General features: G+C 37.3%; 2 protein-coding genes across 2 annotated transcripts; one reads left to right on the top strand and one right to left on the bottom strand.

Moving 5' to 3' along the window:
• Positions 1–3,694: 3,694 nt before the first annotated feature.
• LOC129354364 (keratin, type II cytoskeletal 1-like) lies at positions 3,695–14,200 on the bottom strand. Its single transcript, XM_055023851.1, has 5 exons — positions 14,123–14,200; positions 12,295–12,512; positions 6,744–6,807; positions 4,111–4,567; positions 3,695–4,028 (listed from the first exon to the last, which is right to left on the bottom strand). The coding sequence occupies exons 2-5, from the start codon at positions 12,435–12,437 to the stop codon at positions 3,988–3,990; spliced, it is 705 nt and encodes a 234-aa protein (XP_054879826.1). The 5' UTR covers positions 12,438–12,512; positions 14,123–14,200; the 3' UTR covers positions 3,695–3,987.
• LOC129354366 (stomatin-like) lies at positions 13,895–17,741 on the top strand. The gene is made up of 7 exons (XM_055023853.1): positions 13,895–14,090; positions 14,185–14,305; positions 14,994–15,058; positions 15,252–15,334; positions 16,197–16,400; positions 16,477–16,611; positions 17,416–17,741. Exons 1-7 carry the CDS (start codon positions 14,045–14,047, stop codon positions 17,683–17,685), a joined length of 924 nt encoding a protein of 307 aa, XP_054879828.1. The 5' UTR covers positions 13,895–14,044; the 3' UTR covers positions 17,686–17,741.
• The last annotated feature ends 1,510 nt before the right edge of the window (positions 17,742–19,251 follow it).

Genomic DNA, 19,251 nt, shown 5'->3' with positions numbered 1-19,251 from the left:
AAAAGTTACTCCCAACTTCTGTTTATTTTTCATTATCTGTCTCAAATTTTGAGAATCTAAGTAAGGAAGAATAAACCTATAAATTGTAATAAAATTAAATAAGAATAAAAGTTGATCAGACAAATCAAACGCTTGATTCAATTTAAAACAAATAAAACAAAATATGAGCAAACATGTTGCATTTCTAAGAATCTAAATACACATAATAGCACAACATAATTACATTAAAGAAGGTCACTTTTATTATTTGTAGATAAAATCAAACCCGTCTGAAAAATGCATTAAATTAACTTGAAAGCAAAGGTCCACTCTATATTTTAAACATATTTCCATTGTAACATCTGATTAAACATAACTGGCCAAGAAAACATAGTAGAAATTAAATAAATTATATTATTAAAATGAGTTGATTTTGTGTCGATATGTATTGATAATTGCCTCATTTTTGTTTAGCTTATAAGATAAGCAATCACATATTTCCCTTTATAATATGAAAACAGAATGTTGTTCAATTTGACCTAAAACAGTAAATATGGCAGTTTTAAAAATGAGAAGAATCTAAAATCCCCCGTCAGTCGGCCTCTTTGATTCAGCTCTGCTGTTGCTTCATCTGAAAACATCAAACTGCAAAAAAACTGCGGTTAAACCAGATCTCGTTCGACAGCCTCTCTCATTTTACCATTTCTTTGAGTTCGCCTCCCCCTTATTGTATTAGGAATAGAATATTAATTATCTTTAAATGTGCAGGCTGAAAGCTATCTACACAGTAAAACTGACGCCTAAGTTTTACTTTGATTCGGCTGGCAGCAGATCTGTGAAAAACAAAAAAGGGGCTTGAATGCAGCGTCGCTAAGAGTTGTGAAAACAGGCAGGATGTGTGGTTATGTTCTTGTCCATAAAGCCTCTTGTGTTTCAGCCTCTTCTCATGCACTTTGTTGCATGATTGTAACCAGGGTTTTATCATGCAAAGCATAAGGTGACAGATGATCCTATTGTTCAGGTTTTCTGCCTCCAAGGTGGAAAAGTTGCACGTGCACAGCGCCTTTAAATCGAAGAAGTGTCACAAGCTTCACATGGTAATCATGTGAAGCCTCACTATGTGAAGCCTCACCAAGGTTACCATGTGAAGCCTCATATGACTAGCAATAAGGAGAGTATCACTTCAGCTGACCAACGGATTGTAATGTGAGAAATTTGATTCACACGTTCAGCGCCACCCAGACTCAGAATGCATCTGAAACTGTTTTTTATAACCTTCAGAAAGTACAAATAGGACTAAACAGTTAAAATACAGCTTAAGGCTTGAAGTAAAAAGAGGTCAGAGTGTGTGTGACTGAGAATATCTTGGTTTGTCACTTCCTTTATTGTTTGGCGAGTGCTTGGTAAGGCTGTGTATCATGAACAGATCACCTAGAAACTCATTATAATAAACACTAAAATAACCTAAAAAGTCATTTATATTTCTAAAAGCCGTTTAATTGCAGAAAATGTTTAATTTTGCAACTATGAACCCAAAAGTATTTTCATGGTTCATTTTGAACTTCAGGTCACTGAAAGAGATAAACATGGCACACAGCAGCTTTTTGTTATTAATCATCGCTTTAATCCAACTCAAAGCTGCTCAAGAAAGTTGGCTGTTACATGTAAGAAAAGCAGAAAAAAAAGAGGATTTAAGTGATTTTGAATCTGGATTTGGTTTTTCATTCATAACCATGTTTACAGAAAAGAGTGAAAACATTTCAATCAATTCCAATTAAATTGATTTATTAAAGGACAGAACACTAAATAATGTGAGAAACAGAGCAAAAATCTTCAAACCCAGTTTAATCTTTGTTATAAGGCAGTAAAAACAGAAATGGAATAATTACACCGAATTTCATAAACGTGAAAATGTATTTTACAAATGTGGCTTTGCTGATGTCAGGGTTGAATAGAGAGATTGGATTTCGACACAGCAGCTCACATATCAGAGAACAAGGGAAGAGAAGAAGAAGAGCAGCAGCAGCAGAGGATCACAACGATCCGGTTACAGAGTGTAGAGACGTTACCTGGTCCGACATGAATCCACTTCAGCTGCAACATTCAGATCTAAAGGCACCAGGTCCAGCCTGAATATTTAGTCTGCTGGATAAATATTTAGTTTGTAGGCCATATATTTAACTTGTGAACTAAATTCTTATCTTTCAACTATTTACTTTGTAGCTCAATATTTAGTTTTCTACCTGAATATGCAGTTTTTGGTCTAAATATTTAGGTTGCTAGCTAAATTTGCAGCTTCAACTCATTTAGTTTTGACCTCATTTTTTAAATTGTGGGCTGACTGTTTAGCTATCTAAATATTTAGTTAGATTTAGCTTTTTAGACAGAGATAATATTTGCTGAAATGAATCATTAACACTGACAGTTAAAATTCTGTTCTCTACTCAAACATAATGGTTGACCATAAATATATTCCATATTTCTTCAGTTTAAGGCTTGATTTAAAATGTTTAAACTCAGCTTCACTGCAGCAGAGAAGAAAGTCTGGTCCCTGTGGTGTAATGAATGAGTTCACTGGATGAACTGCAGCAATCTGCTTGCATGTAAAGACGTTTGTCCTCAGACTTCAGGAGCTAAAGCGGGAATCTAACGCAGTAGCAGGATTTGGTTGTATTTCTGCACTGTTTCTTTCAGTTCCTCTGAACACACTCTGGGTTCGGTTGTAGTTTGCTGCTGCGGCTCAGCAGTGACTCATTGTTTTTTTTTGGTTACCTTCTATGTAGTGATCTACTTCCACATTTAACTGAATTATATGTCCTATTTCTATCCAGTTCTCCTTTTAACAGACTCTTTTGGAACATTGTTCTGAGGTGTCCTCTCTCTTCAGACTGTCTGCTTTTTTAGTCAATTGGCAATCCTTGCACCAAAGAAACCCAAAAACATAAATAAAAAACACACCATCTGCACAAGACTAGATGTGTGTTTCTGGAGGAACTGTAAGCGAATCGGGAATTTCTGCACAGCACCAAAGCTTTTTTCACACTGCAAAAACAAATTCTCACAATTATTTTGACGAGTTTCTGCTGAAATATCTGCACTTTAAAAAAAAGAAGAACAAACTATCTGTAAAACCTTACATGAGTGGAACAAAAGAGTTGTAATCCCAGAATATCTACGAAAACATTAAGAAATCATTCACTAAATCAAGTTTTAAATGTCCTTTCACTTTCTTCACTTTCGTCTTGGAGACACCACATGTCAGCGAAATGTCCCTCAGTCTGACCTTTTTCTGCTGATTCTTCTGTTCCTTTCTACATTTTTGTAGGTTTGCTGATACAATCGAAGGTTTCTTAAATGTTGAGAAATGTCCTGAGTTGCTCTCAAAACCACACGCAAAAACACAAAATGATACCAAGTATTTGTGATGTCATTCACGATGAAAATATCTTTGTACACTGGAAACAAGACAAATTTACTAATTAGATAGAGGAGCTTGTTTTAAATCTAGCAGATTATGTCACTTATGGGGAAATGTTTTATTGATCACTTGATGCCCGTCTTCCTGTTGAAAGAAGGGATTTAAATTCTTGCAGATATTTTGTTGCGTTTCACAGCTTATGACCCTTTAATGATGTTCAGATAAGATTTATTTTATGCACATCAGAACAAACAGCACAAAAATGTCTATATTAATATCAAAGTTTCTACTGCCAGGAGTAAAACAAAATGTCAAAGTAAATACAGCTTTTGTGATTGCAGAGCGCTACTTCTCTTCTTTCTTCTTCTTCTGCGCTCACAGAGAAACTGCAGAAGTTCATCCTCTCATTCAGAGTCAATAACTGGGAGGACATTCACTCTACATTCACACACCTTTTCAGGCTTTTTTTACCTAAATTGTGCAAATGCAATAAATCTCCTCAGAGCTTTGCATAAAAAATAAAGCATCTAATCCCAAATAAAGTTCAGTCTGTGTTCTTGTTGTCCTTCGGTTTCAGGCTGGTTTGACAGTTAATCTGGAATAACTTCCACATAATCTGAATTTGGAGCATCTGCAGTAAAACAGAGAAGTTCAATTAAAAAACAGAGAGTAAAAGAACACTGCAGGTAACCAAGACTAAACATTTCACGTACTTTCATAGTCATTATCCTCTTCAGGTAAAGGAGCAGCTCCTCTCTGCAATGAGTGTCCGCCCCATCCTCCACCCGATCCTCCACCCGATCCTCCTGCTGATCCTCCACCCGATCCTCCTGCTGATCCTCCTGCTGATCCTCCACCCGATCCTCCTGCTGATCCTCCTCCTGATCCTCCACCCCATCTTCCACCCCATCTTCCACACCATCCTCCACCCGATCCTCCTGCTGATCCTCCTGCTGATCCTCCAGCTGATCCTCCGCCCCATCCTCTGGCCGACGCTCCGGCCGAAGCTTCAGGTTGTGTTTCTGTTCTCCTCGGCGGCTGGATCAACATGGGCGTTTTTCTTTTCAACGCGTGGCGCAGATGAACGGCCAGTCCTTGGTTCTTCCTCTTGTAATTACGGATTAAATCGCCCAGAGTCTTAAAATACGTTTCCTGCAAACCTCCTGCTGTCTGTGGAGCGACACACACAGATACAGGCATGAAGAAGCTGAAGGTGCAGCAAATCGATAATCAATAACTCAATGTTTTCATCAGCAAGCAGAGTGCAAAATGTGAAAAAATGTTTAAATGCATAATCCAACATGAAGCAACACGTAAACTCAATAGGTAAACTGTAAACCAAAATGTTAAAATAATAAATGGGAACAATAGAAAAAGAGGATTCATGTATGTAATATTTATATATTTAATTTTGTGATTATGGAAAAAATATCAGTATATATGGAAATAAACATTTCATACAAATTTAAAATCTAACAACAATGATATACAAAAAGATAAAATAATATTGATGAACAACATATTCATATTTTAAATTAAATGAGTCACAAAACAAAAATGAGTAAAAAACTGAAAACAATATGCAAAAAGATAAAATAATATTAACAAAAATATATTAAAATATTAAGTTTCAAATGTGTAACAATCACAACAAAGAAAATAACAAATAATAATATAACTAATATTAATTTAAAATTAAGTAGAAAAAATAGAAAAAAATAAAATTTAATAAATCAAACTGGGTGATTTGAAGATAAGAAATATTGAAAGCTACCAAAATCCTGTTATGGAATCAGTTACTGAGATTTGTCAAAAAATAAATAAACCCATCCATTTTTCCATTTGACCTTTAACCTTAAGGTGACACGTCGGGCACGTGGGCATCGTCGTGTTTTTATTCGCTCTGACATCATTCGGTGTGTGGAGGGAAAAAAACCTGAAATGTTTCCTCTGCTGTGGGGGAGAGTTTCCTTCATGGGGGTGAATTTCTTCCTTTGATGAAACCTAATATCTCCAATCTACTTTATTCATCTATTTGATGACAAATCTACCAGAAATTAAGACCCTTTTAAATAATTCTTGCTAGAAGCTGAAATTTCTGTAAAAACTCAAATTCTCATCAAGTATTGTTAGTCTGGTTTTCAGACATTTGCAGAAGAAACTGTTTTTCACACATTCATTAAACCAGAATGAGTTCATGGAAAAGCTGTGGGTGAGCTGCCGTCAACCAAACGCATTATTTTATTAACTGATAATAATCAGTGTGAGAACAACATCATTCGGTGCAAAAACAGGTTTTTGCATTTTGTTGCGGTGGAAAATGTAGTTGTGTGCTGAAACAATGACAAACAGCAAAACAACTGAAGGTGGTTGAACTTGAAAATGATGAAAAAGCAAATAAAGTCAACCAGAAAATGGTGAAATAATTTAAAGTTTATGAAGCTTATTTCAAACAAAGTGTCTAAATATTGGTTCAAGATCTGATAGATCATTACTCTTGAATTGTGAGTTGCTCTAACTTAGTAGGGGTGAGCAGATCAACCCAAAACGAAGATAATATCAATAATATTGAACTTTACTTGGAAACAATGCACAAACATTTGCTTTGTTTTTCTATTGGTTCTGTTTATTGTGTAAATAGGTAACTGAAGTACACATAAACTTTATCTAAATTCTGTTCAGATATTTAACAATTAAAAGGGGAAAAAACAAAAACACAAAGATGTTGATGATATACTAAAATAATACATATCGGTATCGGTATTGGTGATACTTGCCTGGTATTTACTTAGTATCGGATCACTACCAAAATATGACATAAAGTACACCTCTATGACTTAATAACCTAACCAAATGATTATTTCACAAACTGTCCTCACCTAGTTGAACAAGCACACAGTTCAGTTTTATTGTCACTGACATTATCAAGTCTAATAACTTATTAAACACGACTCTAAATTCTGCTCAGAAAATCTCATTTCAACAGATCTTAAAAAAGGAAACCCTACAATCACTAAAATCTGTCAATTTTTTCAATTGTTTTCTAAAGAAGGACTTTGCGCTCACTGCTTTCTTCAGAGGTTTTTGTGTCGTTTCCTGAGGTGGCACTTGGTGCAGCGCCCCCACAGGTGAGGAGGGGAACAGGCTTTTCAATGAGTTTAGCTGAAAATGCAACAAATGTTGCAGTTTTGTTCCCCAATCGAACTGAGTCTAAAGTAACTAAATTGATCAGTTAATAATAATCAGGAATAAATAAGCATGTAATGTGGCACAGGAATAGAGACGGAGGCAGCAGCTAATCAGAGACGCCACATGTTGAAAACGTAAAAGCGTTTTTGTTTTTTACCAGCAGGGTGTAGTTTCCGTTGTGCGCCTGGAGGATTCTGTAGGTATAAACCACCTTCTGTTTGCTGCAAAGAGAAAACAAGACGTCTGTTAGTGAGGAAGGAGTTTAGAGGAAGTATTGCAGAAAACCGCTTTTCATGTTTAGAGATGAAACATTACCGTTTTATCAGCAATGATTCTGCTTTTAAAACTGTGAAGACTAAAATTATCCACCATGTCTGAAACAACATTACTCACCTCTCTAGTGTCTCTGTATGGGCTTTTATTATATCGTTTATTATTCATCGTGATAAATCTATTTCCAATTAATCATGTTTAAACTATCTGTCGGGATTATTTGATTATTTTTAATCCACTGCTGGTTCAATAAAGGGTATGACTAAAGGTCGCTAAATTTGATTGAATGCTATACAGAGACCAAGAAGAAGGAATTCATTTTTCTTCTCATCCCCTTTTTTCGTGACAAATTATTGTTATAAAATGTTGCACTTATATCCACCATCCCTAGATCCAACTTCACTTGAGTTTCTGCACACAAACAAGAATGACATTGTAAACATAAATATATAAAAAGGGAGATAAAATAAGCTAGCAATGACCTGAAGGTAAAATTGTAAACAGTTTAAGTCCAGCATGTGTGGGGTGTGCAGAGATGTTAGCTGCCCCTTTCCTGACCTTTAACCAGAGAACCAGCAGTGATGCACAGTAGACACAGAGTCGATTGACTGAGCAACCTTTGACCCCTCCGGCAGTAGAGGAGCTGAACAGTGAATTGTTCCGATTTAACCATCTGGCCAAGGCGTCTGCATGAGTTTTGGTGCATTAGGTGCGTTTTACTTTGCGTGAAAACACACTTGCGAGCACGTTTTGGAACAAGATGAATGCAAAACTCGACCACAACTAAACCTCAACCTGACCCCATCAAAGTGTGGAGCAAGACGACGAAGAGCTGGGGTTTCTAAAAATAAAAGGAACAAAGAAACCAACCGCTTCCCCGGCGGCAGCCAGCCATGCAAAGCAACTTCACTCACAAAACACAGACAGTCTGACTGGTTCCACTCAGTTTCCATTCAATGAGCAACCAAATTCAAGAGCCCAAATGACATTTATTTAACATTCAGCTGTGTGCTGAAAACGAGAAGATAAACACTACAAAAACACAACATCTTACTGAGTATTTTGGTCTAGTTTCTAGTATAAATATCTTAGTACATTTGAAGTAAAATAAAACTGACTTAAAGTCACGTTGCGGCAAGATATCGGAGCTTGTTTTAAGTCAATAATTCCTTGATCTTGGTTAAAAAATGACTAGTTCCACTGGCAGATTATTTCTCCTGTATTCAGTAAAATAATCTACCAGTGGAACCAGTAAGTTCTCATCAATATTAAGAAATTATTTACATAAAACAAGCTACATGTGAATAGTTAGCTTTATCTTATTTCCAGTTTACTGAGATATTTGCACTAAAACTAATCTAATCACAGTCAGTATGTACTTCTGAGAGCATTTCAGTTTCAGTGATTTTAGGAAGGCGCTGCAGGTTGGAGCAGCTCTCTTGGCTCTGATTGGTTTTGTTTATCATTTGTTTGTTTGTTTGTTTGTTTGTTTGGAGGATTATGGGTTTGAATGCTGGGCAGCTTAATAGATTTTCCCTCTCATTTTCCTTATTTAGGACAGTTCCTATGATGCATAGCCATGGTTACAACATGTTGTTTTTACAGCTGGATGTAGGTCGTTAGCATCATGAATGCTCAAATAGTACCTGACCTTTGACCCCAAATCCCAGAAGAGTTGAAAGTGAGGACATGGGGGAGGAAGTTCACACCGTCTATTCCATCGATCATAGTGACGTCTCTCTGCTTTCCAACCAAAAGTCCAGAGAGAGATTTAAAGAGGAGGAGCAAAAGCAAAGGAGGCGGATCAGCAGAGTTAGCGAGCAGCTGAACATGTTGCTGTGGGATATTATCTCTGCAGGGCTGATATTGCACTGTTAGAATGTCATAACAGTCATACAGCAATGGCCTTCAGTCAGAAGCCTATTCAGAAACACTGCAAGACTGACTGCTACTGGAGCATCACAGAATCTCTTATTTAGAGATACTAGGATTATTTAAGTCAAGACAGCATTTCATCTTGATTTGTATTGAATTGAACTGAATTGAAAATGAAATAAATGAAATAAACATAACGATTATATTTTATTGAGACTAATTAATGCAGGTCATCAGGTGATTTGGTTCCAGCGGCACGTTTTTATAGATCTAGCTTGTCCAGAGATAAATATGGCTCTTAATCAGAAGAATCACACCTGGAATAAAAACTCTCAGGTTTCTTATCTGCTGTGTTCCTGCTGTCGGTGGATCATGTTAATCATTATTTGGTTATCTGGTTCGATGGTCAGGCAGCTGACAGAGCTCCACCAACAGGGTTGGTGTAAAACCGCTCTGTGGTGTCCCTCAGGGCTCAGTTTTCGGCCCAGTGATTACATCATTTTATTTGATTCTCCCATTTAGGCTCAACATGTACCTCAGACATGAATAGAGTTCCTGAACACCCACACTTAATTCATGTGAACGTCAGATTTATTTGGGGATTTTAACTTCTGTTTTTATTTAATCTGGGGATTTAGTGGCCTTACAGTAAGCAAGCATGATTTTCTAAAAATAATTTGAATTTGATTTGGATCAAAGTCTGTGGGGAGACGTTTGTAAAGTTACACAGCAGAAAAACTAACAGCAATAATAAATGTCACAGTTTCAAGCAAAAATATTTAGACAGCAACATATTCAGTTTGCAAACTAAATATTTAGCTCTAAACTATTTAGTTAGTAAGTAAAAGATTCAGTTCCATTGTAAATATTTAGTAAGCAAACTAAATATCTAGTTTATAGATTGATTATTTAGTTAGAAAGCCAAATATTTAGCTACAAACTAAACATTCAATCAGCAAGCTAACTCTTAACTTTACAAACTAAATAATTAGTTAGTTTGTAAGCTAAATATTTAATTCACAAGCTAAGTTTTACTTTTGTAAACTTAGTGGCAGTAAATGTGGTTTAAATGTTTGAAAGACTCGCCTCGTCTCCTGCATCTTTTTGCGTTTGTGGCCATAAAACTTGACTTTCTGTTAATTTGACTAAGGCGGATTAAATACCTACACCAGATTAACACTTTTCTTAAATTATATTCTGTTTTGTGATTATTAATAACACAAAAATATAACTGAAAACATATTAATCATTTAATTAGTCACGGCTGTTTCTTGCCTTTTGATAGTTATGAAAATGCAAATCCATTTAATCCTCATGTTTTGTCTGATTTCACCATAAAATGTGTCAGAAACCCTCAGAGCTCCACTGTGTGGTTATGGCCATTGAACTGCCACAACCGGTTCCTGTCAACAGATCGCTTCAAGATGCCCTAATTAACTGCAGCTCTGGGCACCTTCAGAAGCTGAAAACCAAGAGAAATAATTCAGTTTCTTTATGTGAACTCATCATCTGGAGGATCTGTGTGATTTCAGTTCAGATGTTTCAGTTGGTCCAGTTATCAACTTCAGTTCATCAGTAAAATTTGTTGAGTTTCTTTCCAGGAAAAACCAGCAGGTTTGTTGCAGCTCATTAATGCGTAACATTCACAAACTTCCTTCTCTAATTTTTGTTCCTTTTACTTCATACGGATATTATTTCTATTTTTCTTTCCACTTCAGCAGCACAAATTAATCTGCATGTACCACATGAAACATTCAAAACCTGCAATAACCTGAGTTACTGTGAGGTCACTCAATCCGAGCATTAAAAACACTAAATGTCCTGCAGCAGATTGATTCCTGGGGTTTTAGACACCAAATGAGATTCATGTTCTCTATGTTGGTCGTGCATTTCCTTCTTCTCTTCATCCAGGCTTTTATTTCTTTACCAGCTGAGACTGACTGCAACATTCAGCAGAAAAAGCTTTTTGCATTTCTGCAGTTGCAAGTCCCTAACTTCAAAGGCCAAAGGAAGAGAAGTCTTCATACGTCTCTTTTTTAAGGTTTCTTTGTCACCAGTGGCCTTTATTTTACAGAGAAATGGGAAAACCTGCTGGAAAGGTCACAAGCTTGACCTTGCGCAAAGAGTAATTTAACGTCTCGCTCTGTTCAAACATTACAGTAAAATTCACTCAAAGAAACTTCTTTAAACCGTGTAAACAAGTTATTTAGGGTTCCATCTTTATATTTCTGTGCAAATTTTGACATTTTTGTACAATTCATTTAATTTGGCTTCATTTTGCCGAAAACCGTCTCAAACGGTTCGAAGCCGGAAATTATTTAACTCAAAACACAGAAACATTTCTTTTTATCGGTGAAATAATCTACCAGTGGAACTAGAACATTTTCATCAACATTAAGGAATTATTGGCATAAAACAAGATCCGATTTCTTGCAAAAAATTTAATGTAAGTAAGTTTTGCAGCTAACTCTTAATCCATCAGAAGACAATCGTTTTTCACAATCGTGATTATTTTCAGAGCCAAAAACAGCGCAAATATTTACATTTTTTACTGATTTATCAGCTGCAAAAACACAAAATCCTATCAAGTATTTTTGTTGTTTCTAGTGTAAATAAGTTAGAATGCTTGAAATAAGACAAAACTAACTTACAAGTAACTTTTCAGCAAAATATAAAAGCCTGTTTTAAGTAAATAAGAAGTAATTCCACTGGCAGATTATTTCACTTATTATTGGGGAAAAATGAAATAACCTGCTAGAGGAACTAGGACTGTTTTCATCAATATTAAGAAATTATTGGCATAAAACAAGCTTCCATGTATTAGTTTGTCTTATCCCAGTGCACTCAGATATCTGCACTAGAAAGCAGACGGAAACACTTGGTTTCTGTTTCAGTCTAAGCTACACATCACAGTTTTCATACTAAAGACCAATACGTTAAATATTATCATGAATAATAATTCATCACAGACGCTGTACAGGCTGGTTAACCTCTACATCACAACTTTAGTGGAAATAAACACATTAGTTTGCGTTTGAACAGAACCGGCTGCAGTACAGAGGATGGTGAGGGGACGCTCCGTCTGCACTGTAAAAACACAAAACTTATAAGTTTTTGTTGCCTCGTCTCTGGTGAAAATATCTCAGCACACTTAAAATAAGACAAAATAAACTTAGAAGTAACTATTCAGCAAGAAGAAGGACCTAGTTGGAAGTGAATAATTTCTCACCATTCCTGAAAAAGTTCTAGTTCCACTGGCAGAAAAACATTTTTCCCAGGTTGTAAGTCAAACAAGTACTTGTTTAATCAATATTAAAGAATTGAAAGGTTACCTATTGACCTTTCAATTAAGGTTAATTAAGTGAAGAAAGATAATTGCATCATAAACTAAACCAAAACGCTCAATAAAATGTTTGTTTGTTTTTTGCAGTGTGTTTCAGATCTGCTTTGTTGAATCTGAAACAAAGATCAGATGCTTTGATCAGCAGCTGATCAAAGCATCTGATTTGTTGACCTGATTCTGATTAATCAGAGCTGATGTGTTGCTGAGTTTTACTCACTAGACGCAGAGACACAGCGCTCCCTGGATGGACTCGCTCTCTCGGATCAGGTACGCTCCGTCCTTGTTCTTCCTCCCCAGAACCTCCTCACACTCCCTCTTGGTCATCGGGCCGTGGTAACACTCCGGCAGAGCCGCTGCCATGGCGAACGGGGGCCGCGGGCCGACAGGCCGACATCCACCTGCACAGCGCAGGAGCTTCTGCTTTCACAAACAGCCCTGAAAACGGTCAGAACCACGACCCGGTTAAAGCCAGAACAGCTCCAGAACAGAGCCGCCCGGTCAGCTCTCGATGCCTGGAGGTGCAGAGCAGAACTCTCACTGAGAGGGCATCAGGAAACCAAAGCGTTTTCTCACAGTTTCACAGGAAGTTAGATGTCACAATGAGACACTTAAATGGAAACTAAAAGATGTGCAGATAACAGCGAAGCTTACAGGCAGAACTGTCCAGAACCAATCAGAAGCTGTCAGAAACAATTATTGTATGAAAATGAACAACCAAGTTTTATAAAAAGCAGCAACTTCACACGCATTGTGTTGTGTCATCTGTGAAAGAATGATTCATATCAGTTCAGTTCAGGTCATTTAGATTCAGTTCAATTCAAGATTTAGGTAAGTTTAATTCAATTCAGGTCAATTTTTGCAGTTTGGTTCATTTCTGGGGGGTTTTTCTCGAAAACTATTCACCTTGCTGTTCTAAACTACATGCCCTATTGGGTACAGCCGGCCTAAAGCAATGAAAGTTCAACAGCTTTTTAACCCGTTTAACTTTAAAAGGAATAAAAAGGAAAACTTTTTATTTTCTTAGCCTAGCATATGCTTTTATAACATATGCGAAGATAATTTAAGATAATAGCAGTCAGGCTTGATAGTTTCAGTCACAGTCAAAAGCTCCCATTTATTCACATTCAGACCTATAACAGCAAGTTAAAATTAATCTAATCATCTAATTATTGATCCAAATAACAAGATGCAGCAGGCCAATAAAATGTACAAGTAAAGAGTGGGGCGCCCTCTTCTGGTTGACTGTGATAACCTGTTGATTGGAGGAAAACCGTGTTTATTTACACTGTGTCTCTCCAGTCAGAGTGAAGAAGTTAAGTCAGTTTTAGACCATGTTGACACTTTTGATTCCAATTAAACTGGAATCCACTTTGTGTGTGAAATAGTTTGGTTATAAAATACAGAATGTAAATTTACACATATTCCACAAAAAAAAAAACATGTTTCATGTATGTTTGTCATTTTTAGAAAGTCTTATGTTTTTACATGAAACTGAAAAAAAATAGTTTCCTTTGCATTTCCTTCAGTAATTTGGAACAATTGAGTTTTGCTGAACTTTGCAGGTTTGCTTTTTATTTTTTGTTGTATTTCCCCTGATTTCATTGTAAGGTATAATAAAATGTTTTATGAAGTTGGCGTGTCATTTACTGAGAAACTAACCCCTAAATAAGAACAAAAAATATCTAAACGTTTAACGCACTAAAGGTTTACAGTAGAATAAAGTAAACAGTAATTGCCTTAACTTCTTCTTGTGACCTGAAGAGGGCGCCCGCGGCGCCTCCTCTGGTTGCTAAGCGACAGCTCGCGGTCTCCATCCCGTGTCGCGTGCGGGGCAAACGTCGCAAACTCATAACGGTTGCGAAAACTTTACTGAAAAACGATTTAATTTAAGTGTAATGTAACATAACTGGTTTTTAATCATGGTTAACTCTGTGTTGAAACAGACATATTTGCCAGTAGTCTGAGGGATGATGATCGGCGTTTCTAACAAGGTTGGAGTTGAAAGAGGAACAGGTCGCTACATTTAGCCATTAGCGGGATTTTACCGTGATTAACTGAAGGCGAAGCTCGGTTCTACTGCCTCTGTTGCCTCTGTTGGTGTGTGCAGGTGGAGAAGTGAGACAGGGCGGGGCTGTCGGCATCCTGGAGGCGGCGTTAACGGTCCTGTCGGTGCTGCTCATCCTCCTCACCTTCCCCTTCTCAGCGTGGAGCTGCGTTCAGGTAAAGCTAACGGAGTAAAGATGGCTTCCCACTGGCTGGGCCAACTTCTGTTCGCTTCAGTTACAAATATTAAACACTTAAATGGTCAAACATCAACTGGATCATTTTGCAACAATTTATTTAAACATAACTTATATAATTAAGCAGAAAAATCTCACTGTTTGGACAGACCCAAGCATGAACAGAATTATTCTGTGGTGAGTCTCATAAAATAGATCTAGTTTTGTTTTAACCTTCACATTATTTTAAAAATTATGGGAAAAGTTTTTAGACTTTGTTTTTGATTTTCCACTACAATATATGATGCCTAGACTGGATTATTTTACAGTAAAGACATATTCTCTTAAATCAAGAGATTAGCGTGAATTTTATTCAATTTATAAAGGGCGATAACTGGATGTTTTTAAGGTTTTTAATCTGATTTATTTCAAAATCTTGCTGCATAGTACAGTTACTACCAACTGCACCATCATGCAGCCAACAAGACTTTTGTTTTGAATCATTTTTAAGCGTCAGTAGAGTACAACTGATCAAATTCAGATCAGATGCCAAATTTATTTTATTTTTTACTCATTCTTAGATAAATCTCCACACTTGTCATAATTTGAGCCCATTTTCAAAGTGTTTTCATATCTTTTCTGAATCAGTGTTTTAACTGATGCAATGTGATGTGTGTGTCTGTGCTGCAGGTTGTCCGGAGTATGAGAGAGCTGTCATCTTTAGACTGGGCCGGGTTGTTAAAGGATCAGCTAAAGGACCTGGTATCTTTTTCTGTTAAACTCAGACTGCAGTCGTTTTGTTTTTAATTATTATACCAATGAATGCATTTATCACTCGTATGATTCTGACATTTTAAGACACTGAACAGGAAAGCTCTTCTCTGAGGCTGTAAAACATATTTTTATTCTGACTCCTGCTGTAATATTGTGAGTGTTGTTGGTTTTGTTCCTGCAGGTTTAGTCTGGTTCATTCCCTGGTTGGATGTCATTCAGAAGGTTGACCTTCGAATTCTCTCCATTTACATCTACCCACAACAGGTCTTTGCTAATTACACAGTTACTACTGCATTTATTTACGGTTACATGTAAAATGTGTTTATGTTTTTGTCAAATAGATTATAAATGCAGATAAAGCTCTTTATTTTAATCTTTTCATCATTTCCTCAGTATTTCTGCTACATTTTTGTTTAGCATACAACAAAATACAAACTATATTTGCACTGAAAATTTTAGAAAAACTGCAACATGTCTTATATGAATTAAACCTCCTACATATTTGGAGGCTGTATATGTAGGATATATATGTTTGTTTTTCAATAAAAGAAGAATGAATTATTGGTCAGGGAGGAGTGCATTTCTGCCAAACATTTTCATAAAAATATGTGGAATTTAAGTTTACATTTTCATACATTTGCCAGGAAATGTACAGTTTTCCACAATTAAAAACAAAAATTTATAGTATTAAACTAGCATATTCTCTGACATTATGTGGCATTTTATATTAAAAAATATTTCTGTGTCCTGCCGGAGGCTTCATGATGAGTCTGGACCTTGAAAATGTTCTGGTCCAGGAACATTTTGGATCCAGGAAATGATTCCAGATGTACCATTTCCATTGTGGAAAAGATCCAGATAGGCGTCTCCATCATTTACCATCTCATTCTGAGGACTTGTGCCACTTTTTCTTGCAAATGTCTGACTTTATAATGTCAGAAAATATATTTATAATCTAAATATTGTTTAAAATTTTCACATCAGCAAATTTGGAAATATGTTAAATGAATCTCAACATTTTGGTGGAGATTTACTTTTCCATTTCTTGTTTTTCTTGTTCTTCACTGCTTGTGACAGTCTGTGGTCAAACCTGAAGGTGATTTCAGACGTTTCCTCCTTCCTGCAGGTTCTAACAGCAGACAGCGTCCCGTTACTGGTGGACACCGTGGTGTTTTACCGCGTGGTGGATCCCACCCTCTGGTTCACCCAGGTGCAGAATGGCTATGATGCCACATACTGGCTGGTCCAGGCGACCCTCAGGGCGGTGCTGGGCGCTCACAAGCTGACAGACCTGCTGACGCAGCGGCCTACCATAGCCATGAGAATGGAGGTCAGACACAGGCAAGCTGCCACGGTTTATCTCTATATCAGGGTTACAAATGATTTTACTGCTTCACGTCCTGCAGGAGGTGCTGCAGCCCGGCTCCAGGCCGTGGGGCGTTCAGGTCCAGCGAGTGGAGCTCAGAAATCTGAAGCTTCCCAAGCTTCTGCGGCGCTCCCTGGGCTCAGAGGCCGAGGCTGTGAGGACGGCCCGGGCGATGGTACTGCTGCAGTAACACGGCCACCAGACACCACCTGCCCTGTTCACCACGATATTCACTGTTACCTGAAAGCTGCAGCATGAAATTTGTTCAAACTGTCACCATGTCATGACAGTTCATTTTGAAATCTGTGAAAAAATTAGTCTCCCACCTCCCTGAACGACTGAAGAAATGCAAAAAACAACCAATCAGATTGATATGCCAGCTTAAAGTTACAGGAAAACTGTTTATCTATCATTAGCATAGCAACGGTTATGCTAACTAGCCTCTGCTAGCTTCAGCGTAGCGCAGAGCAAGGAGGAGAAAGGACATGAGCAGCGCCACACAGAACCTGTGGCTTTGACCTGCTGCCCAATTCAAAGAAAAACAGAAAAATAATGACCATTTTTTGGGTCATTATTTGTTTTGTTGTTTGCCAGATTTTTGCCGTTCATGATTCGTGGTCATGGGCAAACAAAATCATTTCAAGGCTCATGGATGGCCCACAAATTTGTTCATCAAAAAACAAATTTAATAAACTAAAACAAAAAAGTAACAAGAAACAGACTCCTGTTATCTCTACATCAGTTTCTGATGTAGAAACAACAAAAATCTTTCAGTTTCTGTTGTTTTTGTTTTTCTGAGTGGAAGGAAATGTTTTTATTCCTCATTAATGTCAGTAACTAAAGGGAACAATGAAAATTTTATACTAAAAAATGAACTCATTCACATTTTAACACAAATGTCTAATATGTGTGGAGTTGTTGTGCTAAAAGTTGGATGATTTGTCATGTTTGTGCTGGTTTTGAAGTGCCTCTGTTTCAGATGCTGGTGGCTGAAGGGGAAGTGAAGGCGTCTCGTACTTTAAGGGAGGCGGCGTCCCACCTGTCGCCTGAAGTTCTGCGCCTCAGATACCTGCAGACGCTGGCGTCTGTGGACAGCAGCGCCTCCGTTGTGGTCTGGATCCTCCCCACAGAGATCCTCCGGTTAAAAACTCAAAACTCATCAAACCGTGACACAGCAGGTACCGCCGAGTTATCCCACCCAGAAAGAGAAGAGTTGCTGCAAGCAGAACCAAACAAATCTGAGCTCTGAGTCCGTCAATCTGTTTGTTAAATTATCACATTTCCATATTTAATAAAACCAAAGTGTTTGCAAATTATTCCATGGATGCTTCTGTGTTCCTTTATTCTAAAAGGTAAAAAGTGTTTTACTTCACCTGTGTTTTTTTTCCAGTGGAAACTTTAAATTTTTTAGTTGAAAGAGTAAAAACTTTGATTTTTACAAACCATTAAAGGTTATAAATAATCTCAGCAGTTTTAGTTTAGACTCAAACGTCCAGCAAGTTTTATTCTGGGAAACTTCACCAATAAATCCTTTAATTAAATCAGTTAAAGGAGTTTAACTGATTTAATTAAACTCATTTCGATTAAAGAGATTGTCACCATGACAACAGAATGAGAAGAACGTTCACAACAAAACAGGAGAATCAGTTATCCGTCTCTGTCCGTCCGTCTGTCCGTCTCTCCATCTTGTCCTTCGTTTATTTTCCCGTTCCTCATTAGAATCAGGAACTGGAAGCGTGTGAAGAACTGAACCCAGAGAAGTTCTTCGGTTTTCCAGCATCTTTCTCCATCTGCTCCTCTGGGATCCTAAATGTTTGACAGGATAAATTGTCTGGATCTCCTCCCAGAGTGGCGACCCCAGGTAACCTCCACCAGCAGCCATCTGGCAGCATCCTGACCAGCTGACCAAACCACCTCACCTCCACAGGTTTGTCACCTGTCCGGTTGGAGCCGGTCTCCTAAATCTGGATGTTTCAATCAGGAAAGCAGAGACCAAACACAAGCTGAGGGAGTTCAGAGTCTGATCTATGATCTCATCAGGAAATCTACTTTGACCTGAAAGCAGGGAGGTCAGGTGACAGGTGAGGGGTTGGCTTAGAAAGGTAAGCTCTTTAGGTGATCTGAACACTGTGGCCTAACAGTGACCTTTAACCTGGACAGCCAGAAGCGCTGACATCAGGATGCAGAAATTTCTCTAGAACCAGCAACAATCATTTCACTGCAAAATACAAAATCTTACCCAGTAACTTTAGTTTACTTTCTAATATCTTATTACGCTTGAAATAAGTAACTTACAGGTAACATTTCATCAGACATGGAGGCTTGTTTTTAGTCAGTAACTCCTTAATAAAAGTCACTTGTGACATAGTTGAGTTTCAAGCACACTAAGATGTTTTCACTTGAAATTAGGCTAAAATTTCTTGGTGATATTTTGTGTTTTGCAGTGTAATGTATAATAATACTTTCATCTGGTCAAAATATTAAAATGATGTTTTGTGGTATTTTAGTCCAGTTTTACAGACAGATTTAGTTCCTTTCTTTTCAAACTGAGATGAACAAAAGTAGATAAATATAATTCTCTAAAGACGGGATTATTATCAAACCCCCAGCATAAAATTAAGTCTTAAATTGCCTCAATAATTCATGGCACCAGTAAATAGATGAAGAAGTCATTTTTGGAACATATTCAATAAAAAATGATGATGAAATTAGACTGAATGTGAAGTTGGTGACAGAAACCTCTCCGCTGTCGCTCAGGCTCGCTTCCATTTGGGTCCAGCTCTGATTGCACGGTTGCAGCGATCGCTGTGGCATC

This window comes from Poeciliopsis prolifica, unplaced genomic scaffold (assembly GCF_027474105.1).
Source record: "Poeciliopsis prolifica strain line A6 unplaced genomic scaffold, Auburn_PproV2 SCAFFOLD109, whole genome shotgun sequence".
NCBI classification, from domain to species: domain Eukaryota; kingdom Metazoa; phylum Chordata; class Actinopteri; order Cyprinodontiformes; family Poeciliidae; genus Poeciliopsis; species Poeciliopsis prolifica.
Note: the sequence above shows the minus strand (reverse complement) of the source record. Positions and strands in the feature narration are given on the sequence as shown.